This window comes from Moschus berezovskii, chromosome 8 (assembly GCF_049115385.1).
Source record: "Moschus berezovskii isolate FMDL1 chromosome 8, NW_MosBer_1.0, whole genome shotgun sequence".
NCBI lineage: Eukaryota > Metazoa > Chordata > Mammalia > Artiodactyla > Moschidae > Moschus > Moschus berezovskii.
This window is the reverse complement of record NC_142467.1, coordinates 104,477,076-104,497,620: the sequence shown is the minus strand read 5'-3', so window position 1 is coordinate 104,497,620 and position 20,545 is coordinate 104,477,076. Positions and strand designations below refer to the sequence as shown.

At 42.1% G+C, this 20,545-nt stretch overlaps 1 protein-coding gene across 2 annotated transcripts in view; it reads right to left on the bottom strand.

The window, feature by feature from the left end:
* Positions 1-2,787: 2,787 nt before the first annotated feature.
* LOC129558498 (cytochrome P450 4F6-like) overlaps positions 2,788-20,545 on the bottom strand; it is a 47,510-nt gene continuing 29,752 nt past the window's right edge. For both annotated transcript variants that reach the window (XM_055429684.2, XM_055429683.1), the window contains exons 10-13: positions 3,601-3,734; positions 3,454-3,518; positions 3,259-3,341; positions 2,788-3,048 (exon numbers count right to left, since the gene is read on the bottom strand). In XM_055429684.2, the coding sequence (XP_055285659.1) occupies positions 2,874-3,048; positions 3,259-3,341; positions 3,454-3,518; positions 3,601-3,734 (457 nt within the window). In that variant the 3' untranslated portion in view covers positions 2,788-2,873. The remainder of the gene's footprint in view (positions 3,049-3,258; positions 3,342-3,453; positions 3,519-3,600; positions 3,735-20,545) is intronic.

Here is a 20,545-nt window from a genome sequence, read left to right as displayed (position 1 = left end):
ATTAAGAGTAAATATGTAATTGGTAGTGATATTTCAAGTCATCAAGGTGCACAAAGAGAATTCTTATAAAGTGAGACAAACTAAATTATTTTCTAACATAATGCCATTTACAAAAATAAACAGTGGCTTGAACACTTAACTCTTAAAGATTCTAAAGACCCCCAAGATGATGACTGTATGTTTTGGAAGGATGTTCACAAACTATTATTATATGAATAGTCCAGCTTAACAAGAGAAATGTATGGTAAAATACCATTTTTTTCTTGTGACAAAATTCACACAGCATAAAATTTACCACTGTGACCATTATAAAGTGTTCAAGTCCATGGATCTAGTACATTCACAACGTTGTGCAGTCAACACTTCTACTAGTTCCAAGATATTTTCATCATCTGAAAAAGAAACTTTATACCTAGTAGCAGTCACTCTCCATTTTCTCCTCCACCCTCCAGCTCCTGGATCTATCTCTATGGATTTACCCATTCTTCACATTTCATATACATGGAATTATACAATAGATGACATTTTGTATCCAGTTCCTTTCATTTAGCATAATGTTTTCAAAGTTTATTCATGTTGTAGCATGTATCAGTGCTTCATTCTTTTTTACGACACAATAACATTCCTTGTTATGGATATACCTCATTTTATTTATTCATCCATCTATTAATGGATAATTGAGTTGTTTCCCAAATATCCAACTTTTGGCAATTGTGGATAGTGCCACTACAGAGAGTCATGTAGGAGTTTTTTGTTTGAACACATATTTTCAAGTCTTTGTGCATACCTAGGCATGAGATGGCTGAATCATATGATAATTGGAGGTTTAATTTACTGAGGAAATACCAGGCTGTTTCCCACAGTGGTTGCACCATTTTACATTCCCAGCAACAATATATGAGGGTTTCAATCACCCCTCATCTTCACCAACACTCATCCGCCATTTTTTTATATTCTTACCATCCTATTAGGACTTGCCTGGTAGCTCAGATGGTAAAGAATCTGCCTGAAAGGCATGAGATCCTGGTTCAATCCCTGGACCAGGAAGATCCTCTGGGAAAGGTTATGGCAACCCACTCCAGTATTCTTGCCTGGGAAATTCCATGAACAGAGGTTACAGTCCATGGGGTCACAAAGAGTCAGACATGACTGAGTGACTAATGCTTTTACTTTCACCATTCTACTGGGTGTGAAGTGGTATCCCATTGTAGCATTGACTTGCATTTCCCTAATGACTAACGATGTTTAACATATTTCCATGTGCTTGTTAGTCAGTAAAATATCATTGTTAAAGGATATTATATGTAAATGTAATACACTTATATGTAAAATCAAATTTTACTTGTATAATTATTACATATAAAACTAAACTTGGCAGTATATGTGAGAGAATATAAATGGTGATTACTTTGACATGTTTGAATTATAGATAAGATTTTTAATTCTTATTTTTTATTTTCTTCAATGACAAGGTATAATTTGGGGGGGAAGAAAAACATTTTAAATAAGAACTCTGAAGGCAAAGAAAAACGTATGCAATTTTCGGCTTAGAATATATTAAATATTTACTCATTCCATGCTACAGGATTTCTTTCTTATTTTGCCACCAGTCAGTCCTCTGGTCCCTGAAAGACTCTGAGAGTAGGACTATCCCAGAAACCCCTGCAGTCTCAGTGGGGCAAGTCTGCCGCAGCCACTGTCCCAGGTGCTGAATCAAGTGGCCCCCCGCCAACTCCCGCCCCCTCCACCTCCTCTTATTATTGAGGACCCTCTTGATCTCCATTTCCTAGAACATTTAGGTGAAAATGAAGTCCTGGATCACACCTCTTAGAGGCAAAAAAAAATTTTTTTTGGTTCCTAGCTTCAGACCAGCTTAACATCAGAGTCCCTTGTAATTACATAATAGATGTAACTATGGAGACTTTGAATTTACTGAATCTTTTAATGACAGTTTTCTTCAGCAGTATCTCCACATGTCTCAAATCTTAAATATACCTTTTATGATTTTGAAACATTTTAAATTCCCAAAAGTAATGCAAAAAGAGAGGAAATGAACCCTTATTGAGTACTGATGCTTCCCAAATATTGTCAGTCATTTCACACATGCTCTCTTAAAGATCTTCCCTTACAAATCTCCACAATATCGCAATTCAGTTCAGTTCAGTCGCTCAGTCATGTCCGACTCTCCGCAACCCCATGAATCACAGCACGCCAGGCCTCCCTTTCCATCACCAACTCCCGGAGTTCACTCAAACTCATGTCAACAGAGTCAGTGGTGCCACCCAGCCATCTCATTTTCTGTCGTCCCCTTCTCCTCCCGCCCCCAACCTTTCCCAGCATCAGTCTTTTCCAGTGAGTCAACTCGTCGCATGAGGTGGCCAAAGTATTGGAGTTTCAGCTTTAGCATCAGTCCTTCCAATGAACACCCAGGATTGATCTCCTTTAGAACATCTCAATTAAGAGGCTACTATTACGTAATAAAGGAAAATAAATGATTTTCCCCAAACCAAACAACTAATAATAGCAGATGGTGACATTTGCAGTGGGAGAGTGGTGGATCAGTGGGTCATCTGACCCTGATTGCATCTATCTCGCTGCTCCACCCTTCACTAAAGAATAGTCTTGTCCTCACGATCCAAGGTGGAGCTCCAGGTATCATATTAATATCCGCCTCCAATCCCCCTCTCTCACCTTCCATCCCGCCTCCCACGTTCACAGCCACGCCCACACACCTGGGTCCTCCCAGGGCCCAAGCGCCCCCTGCTGACTCTCAATGAGACTGGGACAGACTTGACAGCACAATTTTATTCCTGGGAATCTGTAGTGAGGTGTCTGTGGTCAGGGTGGATCCCAGGATAGAAGGTGGTGGGTCATTACTGGCCTGTATTCAGTGGCTCCACCCGCAGCCAAAGTCCGCCTTCCGTGCGCAGGATCAGCTCTGGCTTCCTGCGTGGCTCCTCCTCATCCAGCAGGATGCGGAACCGCAGTAGGGTGAGCGCCAGCGCCACCTTCATCTCGTTCATGGCAAATGTCTGCCCGATGCAGTTCCTATGGGCATAAGTGAGGGCTCCGACTGTGCTGGGAAACCCTATCATGTTCCATCATGCCCAGTAAAAAACTGGGACATCCCTCCCCTCTGCAGGGATGGACAGGGAGGCTAACGGTGTCTGAGATAACCCCTCCATGTGGGCTTGCATGTTCCCTGAGCCCCAGTACCATCCTCAAACCACCCCCACCTCACACACCAGCTGGCCTTACCTGGGCCCTGCCGAAAAGGGAATGAAAGCCAGAGGTGATCTCTTCTGGGGGGCTTCTGGATCAAAGCGGAAGGGATTGAATACCTGGAGGGCAGAGAGAGGCAGGGCTGCTGGGTGGGACATCTCAGGATACCTGGACACCCCCAGATGTGAACAGAGTGGAAGAGGGTCTGATTTTCCCAGTGGAGGGCAGCACCTCAGGGTCTGGCCAGACCGATGGGTTGTGATGAATCCCGAAGATGCTGATGACACAGATGTTCCCTATGGCAGAGGAGAGAGTGGTCAGGTCAAGGTCTCAGCTAATAGGATCACCAGCCTCCCTCACCCCCATTGCTTTCAGCACCTTTGGGGATGACTCGGCCGTCTGGGAGCACAACGTCTTGGGTACAGCGGCGGGAGATGACCGCGACTGGGGGGTGCAAACGCAGACTCTCCTTGATGCACATGGTCAGGAAGGGCAACTGGGCCAAGTCGTCCCTAAGTAACCCTCAGACAATTATCCGGAAGTAAAAACAGACACACATCCCTAGCCCTCTTACTGCCCTAAAGACCCTCTTTCTACCTCCCTCTGACTCTCACTGCTGTAACAAAATTAATTCCAGATGAACCAAAGATTTAAGAATTAGGCTATCAATATCTCAAGTTACTATTAATAGAAGAAAACAGCCTAGTATTTTTAGAAGAATTTCTGAGCAAAACACAACACTCCCAGTGTACCCTTTAAAGTGTTAATGTATTTGCGTTTTAAAGCTTTTTGAATTGTATAATTAGCTTACAATGCAAAAAAAAAGTCTCTATAATGGACTGATAAGTTTATTTGAGTAAGTTCTACTCCACACTGTATAGTGAGACAACCTATTATTAAGGTGTCAATTCTTTCTAAATTAATCAGCATATTCAATGTAATTTTTAAAAAATCTAGTTGGTTGGGGGGGACTTAGTAATCTTCAATTTGAAAGAATTGGAGTTCATCAAGAGCTAGATCAGTTTGAAAACAAAAGATCGATATGGGATCTAGGGGGCTTCCCAGGTGGCGCTAGTGATAAAGAACCCTTCTGCCAATGTAGGAGACATAAGAGACTCAGGTTCAATCCCTGGGTCTGGAAGATCCCCTGGAGGAGGGCATGGCAACACACTCCAGTATTCTTGCCTGGAGAATCCCATGGACAGAGGAGCCTAGTGGGCTACAGTCCAAAGGGTCGCAAAGAGCCAGTCATGACCGAAGTGACTTAGCATGCACGCAGGCATGGGGTCTAGAAAAATGGTACTGATGAGTCTATTTGCTGGGCTGGAATAGAGATGCAGATATGGGGGATGGACTTGTAGACACAGTGAGGCAAGGAGAGGATGGGAAGAACTGAGAGAGTAGCACTGACACACATACAGTGCCATCGGTAAAATAGATAGCCAGTGGGAAGACCTGTGTAACACATGGAGCCCAGCCTGGAGCTCTGTGATGACCTAGGAGGGGTGGGATGAGGGGTGGGAGTGAGGGGACATATATATATAGCTGATTCACATTGTTGTATGGCAGAAACCAACACAACGTTGTAAAGCAACTATCCTCCAAAGCCGGTAATGATAACCCTGTATCAGTTCAGTTCAGTTCAGTCGCTCAGTCGTGTCCAACTCTTTGCGACCCCATGAATCACAGCATGCCAGGCCTCCCTGTCCATCACCAACTCCCGGAGTTCACTTAAACTCATGTCCACAGAGTCAGTGATGGCATCCAGCCATCTCATTCTCTGTCGTCCCCGTCTCCTCCCACCCCCAATCCCTCCCAGCATCAGACTCTTTTCCAGTGAGTCAACTCGTCACATGAGGCGGCCAAACTCCTCCAAAGAGGAGTTTCAGCTTTAGCATCAGTCCTTCCAATGAACACCCAGGATTGATCTCCTTTAGAATGGACTGGTTGGATCTCCTTGCAGTCCAAGGGACTCTCAAGAGTCTTCTCCAACACCACAGTTCAAAATCATCAATTCTTCAGTGATCAGCTTTCTTCACAGTCCAACTCTCACATCCATACATGACCACGCGAAAAACCATAGCCTTGACCTTTGTTGGCAAAGTAATTTCTCTGCTTTTTAATATGCTATCTAGGTTGGTCATAACTTTCCTTCCAAGGAGTAAGCGTCTTTTAATTTCCTGGCTGCAATCAGCATCTGCAGTGATTTTGGAGCCCAAAAAAATAAAGTCTGACACTGTTTCCGAGACAACAAAAGAGACACAGGTGTATAGAACAGTCTTTTGGACTCTGTGGGAGAGGGTGAGGGTGGGATGATTTGAGAGAATGGCATTGAAACATATATATTATCATATGTGAAATGAATCACCAATCCAGGTTCGGTGCATGATACAGGATGCTCGGGGCTGGTGCACTGGGATGACCCAGAGGGAGGATAAGGGGAGGAGGGAGGTGGGAGGGGGGTTCAAGAAGGGGAACACATGTACACCCGGGGCGGATTCATGTCAATGTATGGCAAAACCAAGCAATATGATATTGTAAAGTAATTAGCCTCCAAAAAAAAATAATAATAATAAAATCACAAAAAAAAAAAGAAGAAAATAAAAGATTATAGAAGAACCCAGGGTTTCCTAGGTGCAAGTGGTAAAGAACCTATCTGCCAATAAAGGAAACCTAAGAGACATGGGTTCAATCCCTAGGTTGGGAAGATCCCCTAGAGGCAGATATGGCAATCCACTTCAGTATTCCTGCCTGGAGAATCCCATGGACAGAGAAGGTTGGCAGGCTACAGTCCATAGAGTTGCAAAGAGTCAGACATGACTGAAGCAGCTGAACACACACAGAAGAACCCAACCTATCAGATATTAATAATTATTACAAAAATGTAGTAATTTTTTAAAAGCGTGGTATTGTTGTAAGAACAGTAAAACAGGCTCGTGGAACAGAGTAGAGAGAACTTGGAGATCAAACATGAGTTGGTGAAAACCGCATCTGGAAAGGAGGCCCTGTAAACCCCTGAGCAGTGGATGGATCATTGGTAGAGGTATTCAGACAAGTGGTGATGTAGGAACAGAGCTAAATCTTCGGGAACTTCCTGGCAGTGTAGTGGTTAGGACTCTGCACTTACACTGCAGGGGGTCAGAGTTCAAACCCTGGTTCAGGAACTGAGACAAGTCCTTGTGGGACAAGCCCTGTGGCTCTACCAAAACAAAATTTATAAAGAACTAAATCCTCATCTACTCAATGTATAGAGTAGAGACTTCCCTGGTGGTCCAGTGGTTAAGAATCCACTTTGCAATGCAGGGGATGTGTGTTCAATCCCTAATTATAGAACTAAGATTCTGTGTGCTGAAACTAAGACCCAACACAGCCAAATAAATAAATAAAATTTTAAATATATACATATACACAGAGTATAATCTCCTCTTATATGTGCAAGGTAAAGCCATAATATTAGAAGACAGTATAGGAGATATCTTTGTGATCTAGGTGTAGGAAAGAATTCTTAAAATCCCAAAAGTACAAACTTGAAGACAAAAAGAAATGGAAAAATATGCACAGAATTAAGGAGCTCTTCTACTTAATAAAAGATACCAGGGGACCAAACTAACATTTATTACAGATGAGATATCTGCAATAATTATATAGGTCTAGAAAAATATCTTGAATATACACGAAATTCCTACAAATCGACAAGAGAGGTGGCAGGGCTCTGGCAGAAAAGAAAGCAGAGGACATGATCTAGGAATTCATGGAATTTCAAACACTGAGATTTCAAACATGAAGAGATGCTCAGAATAACTGGTATCAGAAAAGGGGCAATTACATAGCAAATAGATGTTCAGTTCAGTTCAGTCGCTCAGTTGTGTCTGACTCTTCGTGACCCCATGGACTGCAACACACCAGGCTTCCCTGTCCAGCACCAACTCCTGGAGTTTACTCAAACTCATGTCCATCGAGTCGGTGATGCCATCCAACCATCTTATCCTCTGCCATCCCCTTCTCCTCCCGCCTCCAATCTTTCCCAGCATCAGGGTCTTTTCAAATGAGTCAGTTCTTTGCATCAGGTGGCCAAAGTATTGGAGTTTCAGCTTCAGCATCAGTCCTTCCAATGAATATTCAAGATTTATTTCCTTTAGGATGGACTGGTTGGATCTCCTTGCTGTCCAAGGGACTCTCAAGAGTCTTATCCAACACCACAGTTAAAAAAGCATCAATTCTTAGGCACTGAGCTTTCTTTATAGTTCAACTCTTACATCCATACATGACCACTGGAAAAACCATAGCTTTGACTAGACCTTTTTAGGCAAAGTAATGTCTCTGCTTTTTAATATACTGTCTAGGTTGGTCATAACTTTTCTTCCAAGGAGCAAGCGTCTTTTAATGTCATACTTCACATCTATTTGAGGCAAGAATTAACAGGGTGGGTAGTGGTAAGGAGTGGCTGAGGTTGTGCGGGTACAGTGCTGGGCACTGAATTGTGGAGGTGTGGACAGGGATCACCAAGCAGAGGGCATCAGCACTGTCAAAGAAATGCAATGTGTCTTTTCCAGCCCAACAAGCTGGCTCCTGGGTAGATTCAGAGAGCTTCTAAGACAGGTAAATAAAGAGACATACACAAAGATGTTCATTGAGTGATGTGATGGGAGCATCCTAGATATGCAGCACTAAGGGATTGGAGAGGGAAGTACAAAGGACTATTCTGGCCAACTATGTTAACCAGATCTTCATTACTTCAAAATTCCACAAAGTGAGGAATATTTGTATTCTTGCATGTGCATTTCAGAGATATTTTTAGTTATATAAAAAATAAATGTATTCTTTTATATCTTTGGTTGATAAATACTAATCTGAAATTTTTCATGTTCTTTGCTATTTTGAGTTCCATTATAGGTTCATGAATAAAGTCGTTAGCAGAGGAAAAAGGAAAACAAATAAACGTAGGGGCAGACTGAACAATGTCTGGAAGGACACAGGAAACCATTGAAGGATGGAAGGATTGGGACACTGGCATATGACAGAGGTTTATATGAGGTGGTGGATGTGTTAACTACCCTTATTGTAATCATTTTGCAATATATACACGTATCAGGTCATGTTGTACATCTAAAATGTAGAAAATGTTATACATTGATTATGTCTCAATAAAGCTAGGGGTGGGGCTGATGGGAGGCTTAAGTTCATTGTAAATCCTTTCATGCCTGCTGTTTGGATTTTAACCAAGTGCATAATTTTTTGAAGTTGAGGGAAGCACAGAAACATTTTTCCACCTTACAGAACTGCTATGCTGAGCAAAACCTTGAAGTTGAGGGCATGACCTCCTTTCTCTAATCTTATACTTCTTCTCCATCCTTCAGTCCTTGGCCCAGAATCTTCCCCTGGACCCCCAGACTACAGCTCACCCCCTCCAGTTTGCCCCTGTAGCTGCAAAGAGATATTCCTTTCTTTTTTAAAAAGAAAACTCATTTTATTTATTTTTGGCTACATTGGCCTCGTGGCACATGGGATCTTAGTTCCCTGACCATGGATCAAACCCACGTCCCTTGCATTGGAAGGTGGATTCTTAACCATCGGACCACCAGGAAAGTCCTTACTAAGAGATATTTCTAATACTCATATCTGACCTGCCCCTCCCCTGCCCAAATATCTCCCAAGGCTCCCCATTGCTCTCCTGCATTAGTCATGGATCTCCCTTCAAGAAAGTACCTGCTGGAGAGCTACAAGGAGAGCTGACAGCCACCAGCTATAGGGTCTCTGGGCTCTGTTGTAGCATTCAAGCCAAGTCCACACTTTCCTAGGCAACTCACAGTCAATGACTGAGCACACTACTGCCTGACTGACCATTTCTGCCAAACTTGACCTTTCCTTAATGGTGGCATACCTGCCCATTTCTATCTTTTATCCAATATTGGCTCCCTAAAGGACTTGAACTGATACCTTTAAAAATTCTTAACATGACTTTCTTTTTTTTATTAATTTATTTTAATTGGAGGCTAATTACTTTACATTATTGTTTTGGTTTTGCCATACATTGACATGAATCCGCCCCGGGTGTACATGTGTTCCCCATCTTGAACCCACCTCCCACCTCCCTCCCCATCCCATACCTCTGGGTCATCCCAGTGCACCAGCCCCGAGCATCCTGTATCATTCATTGAACCTGGACTGGCGATTTGTTTCACATATGATAATATACATGTTTCAATGCCATTCTCCCAAATCATCCCACCCTCGCCCTCTCCCACAGAGTCCAAAAGACTGTTTTATACATCTGTGTCTCTTTTGCTGTCTCATATACAGGGTTATCGTTACCACCTTTCTAAATTCCATATATATGCGTTAGTATACTGTATTGGTGTCTTTCTTTCTGGCTTACTTCACTCTGTATAATAAATAGGCTCCAGTTTCATCCACCTCATTAGAACTGATTCAAATGTATTATTTTTAACATTTAAAGAAGAGCTTCCATTATAAGGTCCAGGCTTGCTGGGAGCCCCTTTGATATGCACACTGTATATTTCACAACTATCCAGCCACTTTTACTTCCAAACTCAGGCTCACTCCTGGCCTTTTCACAAGATATCCCCTTGGCCTGGGCACTGTCCACTATCTACACCCTGATTGGTGAATTCATATTCACTGTTTTACTATCAAGCCTTACCTACTTTCCTCTCTTCCCCAGCAGAAAAATCCCTGGACTAAGATGGCAGAGGAATAGAATGGGGAGACCACTTTCTCCCCCACAAATTCATCAAAAGAACATTTGAACGCTGAGCACATTCCACAAAACAACTTCTGAACGCTGGCAGAGGATACCAGGCACCCAGAAAGGCAGCCCATTGTCTTCAAAAGGAGGTAGGACAAAATATAGAAGATAAAAAGAGAGACAAAAGAGTTAGGGACAGACATCTGTCTTGGGGAGGAAGTCATAAAAGAGGAGAAGTTTCCCAACACCAGAAAAGCCTCTTACCATTGGATCTGTGGGGAGTTTTGGAATCTCAGAGGGCAACATAACTGGGAGGAAAAATAAATAAGTAAACCTACAAATTACGTCCCTAATGGCAACTCCCAGCAGAAAAGTAGCCCAGACCCTCGCATCCACCACCAGCAAGCAGGGGCTGAACACGGAGGTGCGGGCTGCATTGCTTAGAGTAGGGACCAGGCCTGAATGCCCTGAGGGCCATCTGAGGAAGCTAACACAACAAGTGAAAGTGAAAGTCATTCAGTCGTGTTAGACTCTTTGTGACCCCGTACAGTCCATGAAATTCTCCAGGCCAGAATACTGGAGTGGGTAGCCTTTCCCTTCTCCAGGGGATCTTCCCAACCCAGGGGTTGAACCCAGGTCTCCTACATTGCAGGCGGATTCTTTACCAGCTGAGCCACAAAGGACTGAGCAAATACCAGAGGAGAGCTAGCCAGCAGCAGGCCGGCCCATCCCCCACCAGAGGCAGGGAGGCAGGCAGGCAGGCAGGAGGCAGGCAGGCGGCAGCCAGAGCCAGAAAGGGGCAAACTCAACCCCAGAGACGGCATCCCCTGCCAAACTGCGAACCGGCTCCCGGTTGCCAACCAAGTCGTCCTGGGATCCTAGACAGTTGACATCCATCAAGAGAGGCAGCCAGAGATCAGTGCCCCAGAAGAGACACACGGCACACCTGAGAGGGCGCTCTGGCTGTGTACCCAGGATACCGGGTGGCTGGGACAGGGGAGGTGATAAGACACACTGCCCACTTAAGGAGAGTGCACTCACCAAGCACCTGGTCTCCCGAGCTGCTCGGACCTGGGAAGGGCACAAAACGCAGGCCCAACCAAGTCTGTGTCTTTGTGGAGTACTCAAGAACCTGAACCTGAGCAGCTTAGACCTGGGAAGTGCACGCAACTCAGGGCCCGCTTTAGACAGCTCCCCTGCAGGGCAACCTGGAGCCTGAGCAGTGTAGACTGTGAGGGCACACACGCCGTGAGCAGGGGCAAACCCAGTGTGGCTCAGACACTGTGAGCACGCCCCACACACACCAGTGATATTTGTTTGCAATGTTCCTCCCTCCCCACAGCACGACTGAACAAGTGAGCCTACATAAGTGACCAACTTCGCCCCCTTGTGTCAGGGCAGAAATTGAACACTGAAGCGACTTGCAAACAGAAGAAGCCAAAATAAACAGAGGGAACCGCTTTGGAAGTGAAAGGTGCAACAGATTAAAACCTTGTAGTTAGCACCGACTATATTGGGAGGGGCCTACAGATGTTGAGAAGTACAAGCAGGAACAAGGAACTATCTGAAACTGAACTGACCCTACATTGCCCAACTCCAGAGAAATTCCTAGATATATTTTTACTATTATCATTTTTGTATTTTTTTTATTTTTAAGGCCTCTATTACTCCTTTAATTTTCATTTTTATAATCTACTATTACCTTGCCAAAAGAAAGACCCTATTTTTAAAGCAAACTTCATATACATTTTTTATAATCTTTGTGATTTTGTTTTGTTTCTTTGTTTAATATTGTATTTTTGAGAGTCTAACCTCTCTAGATTTTTAATCTTTGATTTTTGGTATTTGTTATCAATTTTGTACCTTTAAGAATCCAACATTCAGTACCCATTTTTACTTAGGAGTGTGATCACTGCCTTGATTGCCCTCTCCCCTTTTTGACTCTCCTTTTTCTCCCCCAGGTCACTTCTATCTCCTCCCTCCCCTTTCTCTTCTCTATCCAACTCTGTTAATCTCTCTGTGTATTCGGGCTGTGGAGAACACTTAGGGAACTGATTACTGGCTGGATCTGTCTCTCCCCTTTTGACACCCCCTCTTCTCCTCCTGGTCACCTCTATCTCCTTCCTCCCTCCTCTCTTCTCCATGTAACACAGCGAAACTTTCTCGGTGTCCCTCATCATGGAGAATCTTTTCTCCATTAACCTATATATTTTATCATCAGTGCTGTATGGATGGAGAAGTCCTGAGGCTACTGTAAGAATAAAACTGAAAGTCAGAGACAGGATGCTTAAGTCCAAAACCTGAGAACGCCAGAGAATTCCTGACTCCAGGGAACATTAAACAATAAGAGCTCATCCAAAAGCCTCCATACCTACACTGAAACCAAGCTCCACCCAAGAGCAAACAAGTTCCAGAGCAAGAATTACCATGCTAATTCTCCAGCAAAGCAGGAACATAGTCCTGAGCTTTAATATACAGGTGCCCAAAGTCACACCAAACCCATAGACATCTCAAAACTCACTACCAGACACTCCATTGCACTCCATAGAAAAGAACTCCACCTCCACCAACCAGAACACTGACACCAGCTTCCCTAGCCAGGAAACTTGACAAGCTACTCATCCAATCCCACCCACAGGAACCTCCACAATAAAGAGGAACCACAAACTGCCAGAATACAGAAAGGTCACCCCAAACACAGCAATCTAAACAAGATGAGAAGGCAGAGAAATATTCAGCAGGTAAAGGAACATGATAAATGCCCACCAAACCAAACAAAAGAGGAGGAGATATGGAGCCTACCGGAAAAAGATTTCAGAATAATGATAGTAAAAATGATCCAAAATCTTGAAAACAAAATGGAGTTATAGATAAATAGTCTAGAGACAAGGATTGAGAAGATGCAAGAAATGTTTAACAAGGACCTGGAAGGAAAAAAAAAACAGTCAATATATAATGAATAATGCAATAACTGAGATAAAAAACACTCTGGACGTAACCAACAGTAGAATAACTGAGGCAGAAGATAGGAAAGCAGAGAGAAAAAAAGAAAACAGAATGAAAAGAAATGAGGACAATATTAGAGACCTCTGGGACAATGTTAAATGCGCCAACATTCGAATCATAGGAGTCCTGGAAGAAGACAAAAAGAAAGGCCTTCAGAAAATGCTTGAGGAGATAATAGTTGAAAACTTCCCTAAAATGGGGAAGGAAATAGTCACCCAAGTCCAAGAAACCCAGAGAGTCCCAAACAGGATAAACCCAAGGCAAAACACCCCAAGGCACATATCAATCAAATTAATGAAGATCAAACACAAAGAACAAATATTAAAACAGCAAGGAAAAACAACAAATAACACACAAGGGGATTCCCATAAGGATAGCAGCTGATCTTTCAACAGAAACTCTTCAGGCCAGAAGGGGTTGGCAGGATATACTTAAAGTGATCAAAGAAAATAACCTACAGCCTAGATTACTGTACCCAGAAAGGATCTCATTCAAATATGAAGGAGAAAACAAAAGCTTTACAGGCAAGCAAAAGCTGAGATAATTCAGCACCACCAAACCAGCTCTCCAACAAATGCTAAAGGATCTTCTCTAGACAGGAAACACGGAAAAGGTGTATAAACTGGAACCCAAAACAACAAAGTAAATGGCAACGGGATCATACTTATCAATAATTACCTTAAATGTAAATGAGTTGAATGCCCCAAACAAAAGACAAAGACTGGCTGAATGGATACAAAAACAAGACCCCTATATATGTTGTCTACAAGAGACCCACCACGAAACCAGGGACACATACAGACTGAAAGATAGAAAAAGATACTACACGCAAATAGAAACCAAAAGAAAACAGGAGTAGCAATACTCATATCAGATAAAATAGACTTTGAAACAAAGGCTGTGAAAAGAGCCTACATAATGATCAAGAAGAAGATATAACAGTTATAAATATATATGCACCCAACATAGGAGTATTGCAATATGTAAGGCAAATGCTAACAAGCATGAAAGGGGAAATTTAACAGTAACACAATAATAGTGGGAGACTTTAATACCCCACTCACACCTATGGAGAGATTAACTAAACAGAAAATTAGCAAGGAAACACAAACTTTGAATGATACAATGGACCAGTTAGAACTAATTGATATCTATAGGACATTTCACTCCAACACAATGAATTTTACCTTCTTCTCAAGCACACACGGAACCTTCTCCAGGATAGATCACATCCTGGGCCATATATCTGGCCTTGGTAAATTCAAAAATCTTAAAATCATTCCAAGCATCTTTTCTGATCACAATGCAGTAAGATTAGATGTCAATTACAGGGGGCAAAAACTATTAAAAATTCCAACATATGGAGGCTAAACAACACGCTCCTGAATAACCAACAAATCACAGAAGAAAAAAGAAATCAAAATATGCATAGAAATGAATGAAAATGAAAGCACAACAACCCAAAACCTATGGGACACTGTAAAAGCAGTGCTAAGGGGAAGGTTCACAGCAATACAGGCTTACCTGAAGAAACAAGAAAAAAGCCAAATAAATAACCTAACTCTATACATAAATCAGAGAGATGCCGGCTCCGGCGGCACAGACCCGAGAGACACCGGCTCCAGTGGCACAGACACGAGAGACGCCGGATCGGCGCAACTGACCACACGCAGAAGTGTGGCCAAGAGGAGCTACCCCACGTCCAGGTAAATTACAGCGGCTGTGCTTTCTTGGAGCAGCTGTGAAGAGATATCCCATGCCCAAGGTAAGAGAAACCCAAATAAGATGGTAGGTATTGCGAGGGGGCATTTGAGGGCAGACACACTGAAATCATAATCCCATAAAACTAGTTGATCTGATCACATGGACCACAGCCCTGTCTAACTCAGTGAAACTAAGCCAAGCCGTGTGGGGCCACCCAAGATGGACGGGTCATGGTGGAGAGGTCTGACAGAATGTGGTCCACTGGAGAAGGGAATGGCAAACCACTTCAGTATACTTGCCTTGAGAACCCCACGAACAGTATCAAAAGGCAAAATGATAGGATAATGAATGAGGAATTCCCCAGGTCGGTAGGTGCCCAGTATGCTACTGGAGATCAGTGGAGAAATAACTCCAGAAAGAATGAAGGGATGGAGCCAAAGCCAAACAAATACCGAGTTGTGGATGTGACTGGTGATAGAAGCAAGGTCCGATGCTGTAAAGAGCAATATTGCATAGGAACCTGGAATGTTAGGTCCATGAATCAAGGCAAATTGAAAGTGGTCAAACAGGAGATGGCAAGAGTCACCACTGACATTCTAGGAATCAGTGAACTAAAATGGACTGGAATGGGTGAATTTAACTCAGATGACCATTATATCTACTACTGTGGGCAGGAATCCCTTAGAAGAAATGGAGTAGCCATCATGGTCAACAAAAGAGTCTGAAATGCAGTACTTGGATGTAATCTTAAAAACGACAGAATGATTTCTGTTCCTTTCCAAGGCAAACCATTCAATATTACAGTAATTCGAGGCTATGCCCGAAACAGTAATGCTGAAGAAGCCGAAGTTGAATGGTCCTATGAAGACCTACAAGACCTTTTAGAAATAACACCCAAAAAAGATGTCCTTTTCATTATAGGGGACTGGAATGCAAAAGTAGGAAGTCAAGAAACACCTGGAGTAACAGGCAAATTTGTCCTTGGAGCATGGAATGAAGCAGGGCAAAGGTTAATAGAGTTTTGTCAAGAGAATGCACTGGTCATAGCAAACACCCTCTTCCAACAACACAAGAGAAGACTCTACACATGGACATCACCAGATGGTCAACACCAAAATCAGATTGATTATATTATTTGCAATAAAAGATGGAGAAGCTTTATACAGTTAGCAAAAACAAGACCAGGAGCTGACTGTGGCTCAGATCATGAACTCCTTATTGCCAAATTCAGACTTAAATTGAAGAAAGTAGGGAAAACCACTAGACCATTCAGATATGACCTAAATCAAATCCCTTATGATTATGCAGTGGAAGTAAGAAATAGATTTAAGGGTCTAGATCTGATAGATAGAGTGCCTGATGAACTCTGGACGGAGGTTCGTGACATTGTACAGGAGACAGGGACCAAGACCATCCCCATGGAAAAGAAATGCAAAAAAGCCAAATGCCTGTCTGAGGAGGCCTTACAAATAGCTGTGAAAAGAAGAGAAGTGAAAAGCAAAGGAGAAAAGGAAAGATATAAACATCTGAATGCAGAGTTCCAAAGAATAGCAAGGAGAGATAAGAAAGGCTTCCTCAGCGATCAATGCAAAGAAATAGAGGAAAACAACAGAATAGGAAAAACAAGAGATCTCTTCAAGAAAATTAGAGATAGCAAGGGAACATTTCATGCAAAGATGGGCTCGATAAAGGACAGAAATGGTATGGACCTAACAGAAGCAGAAGATATTAAGAAGAGGTGGCAGGAATACACAGAACTGTACAAAAAAGATCTTCATGACGAAGATAATCACAATGGCGTGATCACTCACCTGGAGCCGGACATCTTGGAATGTGAAGTCAAGTGGGCCTTAGAGAGCATCACTACGAACAAAGCTAGTGGAGGTGATGGAATTCCAATTGAGCTATTTCAAATCCTGAAAGATGATGCTGTGAAAGTGCTGCACTCAATATGCCAGCAAATTTGGAAAACTCAGCAGTGGCCACAGGACTGGAAAAGGTCAGTCTTCATTCCAATCCCAAAGAAAGGCAATGCCAAAGAATGCTCAAACTGCCGCACAAATGCATTCATCTTACAGGCTAGTAAAGTCATGCTCAAAATTCTCCAAGCCAGGCTTCAGCAATATGTGAACCATGAACTTCCAGATGTTCAAGCAGGTTTTAGAAAAGGCAGAGGCACCAGAGATCAAACTGCCAACATCTGCTGGATCATGGAGAAAGCAAGAGAGTTCCAGAAAAACATCTACTTCTGCTTCATTGACTATGCCAAAGCCTTTGACTGTGTGGATCACAATAAACTGTAGAACATTCTGAAAGAGATGGGAATCCCAGAACACCTGACCTGCCTCTTGAGAAACCTGTATGCAGGTCAGGAAGCAACAGTTAGAACTGGACATGGAACAAAAGACTGGTTCCAAATAGGAAAAGGATGGCGTCAAGGTTGTTTATTGTCACCCTGCTTATTTAACTTATATGCAGAGTACATCATGAGGAACACTGGGCTGGAAGAAGCACAAGCTGGAATCAAGATTGCCGGGAGAAATATCAATAACCTCAGATATGCAGATGACACCACCCTTATGGCAGAAAGTGAAGAGGAACTCAAAGTCCTCTTGATGAAAGTGAAAGAGGAGAGTGAAAAGGTTGGCTTGAAGCTCAACATTCAGAAAACAAAGATCATGGCATCTGGTCCCATCACTTCATGGGAAATAGATGGGGAAACAGTGGAAACAGTGTCAGACTTTATTTTTGGGGGCTCCAAAATTACTGTGGATGCTGATTGCAGCCATGAAATTAAAAGATGCTTACTCCTTGGAAGGAAAGTTATGACCAAACTAGATAGCGTATTAAAAAGCAGAGACATTACTTTGCCAACAAAGGTCCATCTAGTCAAGGCTATGGTTTTTCGCGTGGTCATGTATGGATGTGAGAGTTGGACTGTGAAGAAAGCTGATAGCCGAAGAATTGATGCTTTTGAACTGTGGTGTTGGAGAAGACTCTTGAGAGTCCCTTGGACTGCAAGGAGATCCAACCAGTCCATTCTAAAGGAGATCAATCCTGGGTGTTCATTGGAAGGACTTATGCTAAAGCTGAAACTCCAATACTTTGGCCACCTCATGCGACGAGTTGACTCACTGGAAAAGAGTCTGATCCTAGGAAGGATTGGGGGTGGGAGGAGACGGGGACGACAGAGAATGAGATGGCTGGATGGCATCACCGACTCGATGGACATGAGTTTGAGTGAACTCCGGGAGTTGGAGATGGGCAGGGAGGCCTGGCTTGCTGTGATTCATGGGGTCGCAAAGAGTCAGACACGACTGAGCGACTGAACTGAACTGATACCTAAATCAACTAGAAAAGGAAGAAATGAAGAACCCCAGGTTTAGTAGAAGGAAAGAAATCTTAAAAATTAGGGCAGAAATAAATGCAAAAGAAACAAAAGAGATCATAGCGAAAAACAACAAAGCTAAAAGCTGGGTCTTTGAGAAGATAAATAAAATTCTCAAACCATTAGCCAGACTAATCAATAAACAAAGGGAGAAAAAACAAATCAACAAAATTAGAAATGAAAATGGAGAGATCACAACCGACAACACAGAAATACAAAGGATTATAAGAGACCACTATCAGCAATTATATGCCAATAAAATGAACAACTTGGAAGAAATGGACAAATTCTTAGAAAAGTATAAATTTCCAAAACTGAACCAGAAAGAAATAGAAAATCTTAGCAAACCCATCACAAGCACGGAAATCAAAACTGTAATCAGAAATCTTCCAGCAAACAAAAGCCCAGGACCAGACGGCTTCACAGCTGAATTCTACCAAAAATTTAGAGAAGAGCTAACACCTATCCTACTCAAACTCTTCCAGAAAATTGCAGAGGAAGGTAAACTGCCAAACTTATTCTATGAGGCCACCATCACCCTAATACCAAACCCTGACAAAGATGCCACAAAAAAGGAAACTACAGGCCAAAATCACTGATGAGCGTAGATGCAAAAATCCTTAACCAAATTCTAGCAAACAAAATCCAACAACACATTTAAAAGATCATATATCATGACCAAGTGGGCTTTATCCCAGGGATGCAAGGATTTTTCAATATCCGCAAATCAAACAATGTAATACACCACATTAACAAATTGAACGATAAAAACCATATGATTATCTCAATAGAGGCAGAGAAAGCCTTTGACAAAATTCAACATCCATTTATGATAAAATAAATAAATAAATAAACCCTCCAGAAAGCAGGAATAGAAGGAACATACCTCAACATAATAAAAGCTATATATGACAAACCCACAGCAAACATTATCTTCAATGGTGAAAAATTGAAAGCATTTACCCTAAAGTCAGGAATGAGACAGGGGTGCCCACTCTCACCACTACTATTCAACATAGTTTTGGCGTTTTAGCCACAGCAATAAGAAAAGAAAAAGAAATAAAAGGAATCCAGATTGGAAAAGAAGAAGTAAAACTCTCACTGTTTGCAGATGACATGACCCTCTACATAGAAAACCTAAAGACTCCACCAGAAAATTACTAGAGCTAATCAATGAATATAGTAAAGTTGCGGATATGAAATCAACACACCGAAATCCCTTGCATTCCTATACAGTAATAATGAGAAAACAGAAAGAGAAATTAAGGAAACAATCCCATTCACCATTGCAATGAAAAGAATAAAATACTTAGGAATAAATCTACCTAAGGGAACAAAATACCTATATATAGAAAACTATAAAACACTGGTGAAATAAATCAAAGAGGACACAAATAGATGGAGAAGTATACCACGTTCGTGGATCAGAAGAATCAATATAGTGAAAATGAGTACACTACCCAAAGAAATGTATAGATTCAATGCAATCCCAATCAAGCTTTCAACAGTATTTTTCACAGAACTAGAACAAATAATTTCACAATTTGTATGGAAATACAAAAAAACCTCGAACAGCCAAAGCAATCTTGAGAAAGAAGAATGGACCTGGAGGAATCAACCTACCTGACTTCAGGCTATACTACAAAGCTGTAGTCATCAAGACTGTATGGAACTGGCACAAAGACAGAAATATAGATCAATGGACCAAAATAGAAAGCCCAGAGATAAATCCACACATATACAGACACCTTATCTTTGACAAAGGAGGCAAGAATATACAATGGAGAAAAGACAATCTCTTTAACAAGTGGTGCTGGGAAAACTCCCAACCACTTGTAAAAGAATGAAACTAGAACGCTTTCTAACACCATACACAAAAATAAACTCAAAATGGATTAAAGATCTAGACGTAAGACCAGAAACTATAAAACTCCTAGAGTAGAACATAGGCAAAACACTCTCTGACATAAATCACAGCATGATCCTCTATGACCCACCTCCCAGAGTAATGGAAGTAAAAGCAAAAATAAACAAATGGGACCTAATTAAACTTAAAAACTTTTGCACAACGAAAGAAACTATAAGCAAGGTGAAAAGACAGCTTTCAGCCTACTATGGGACAGACTATTATGGGAGAAAATAATAGCAAATGAATCAACTGACAAAAGAATTAATCTCAAAAATACACAAGCAACTCCTACAGCTCAATTCCAGAAAAAATAAGCAACCCAATAAAAAAAAAAATGGGCCAGAGAACTAAACAGACATTTTTCCAAAGAAGACATACAGATGGCTAACAAACACATGAAAAGATGCTCAACATCACTCATTATCAGAAAAATGCAAATCAAAACCACAATGAGGTACCATCTCACGCCAGTCAGAATGGCTGCTATCAAAAAGTCTACAAACAAAAAATGCTGGAGAGGGTGTGGAGAAAAGGGAACCCTCTTACACTATTGGTGGGAATGCAAACTAGTACAGCCACTATGGAGAACAGTGTGGAGATTCCTTAAAAA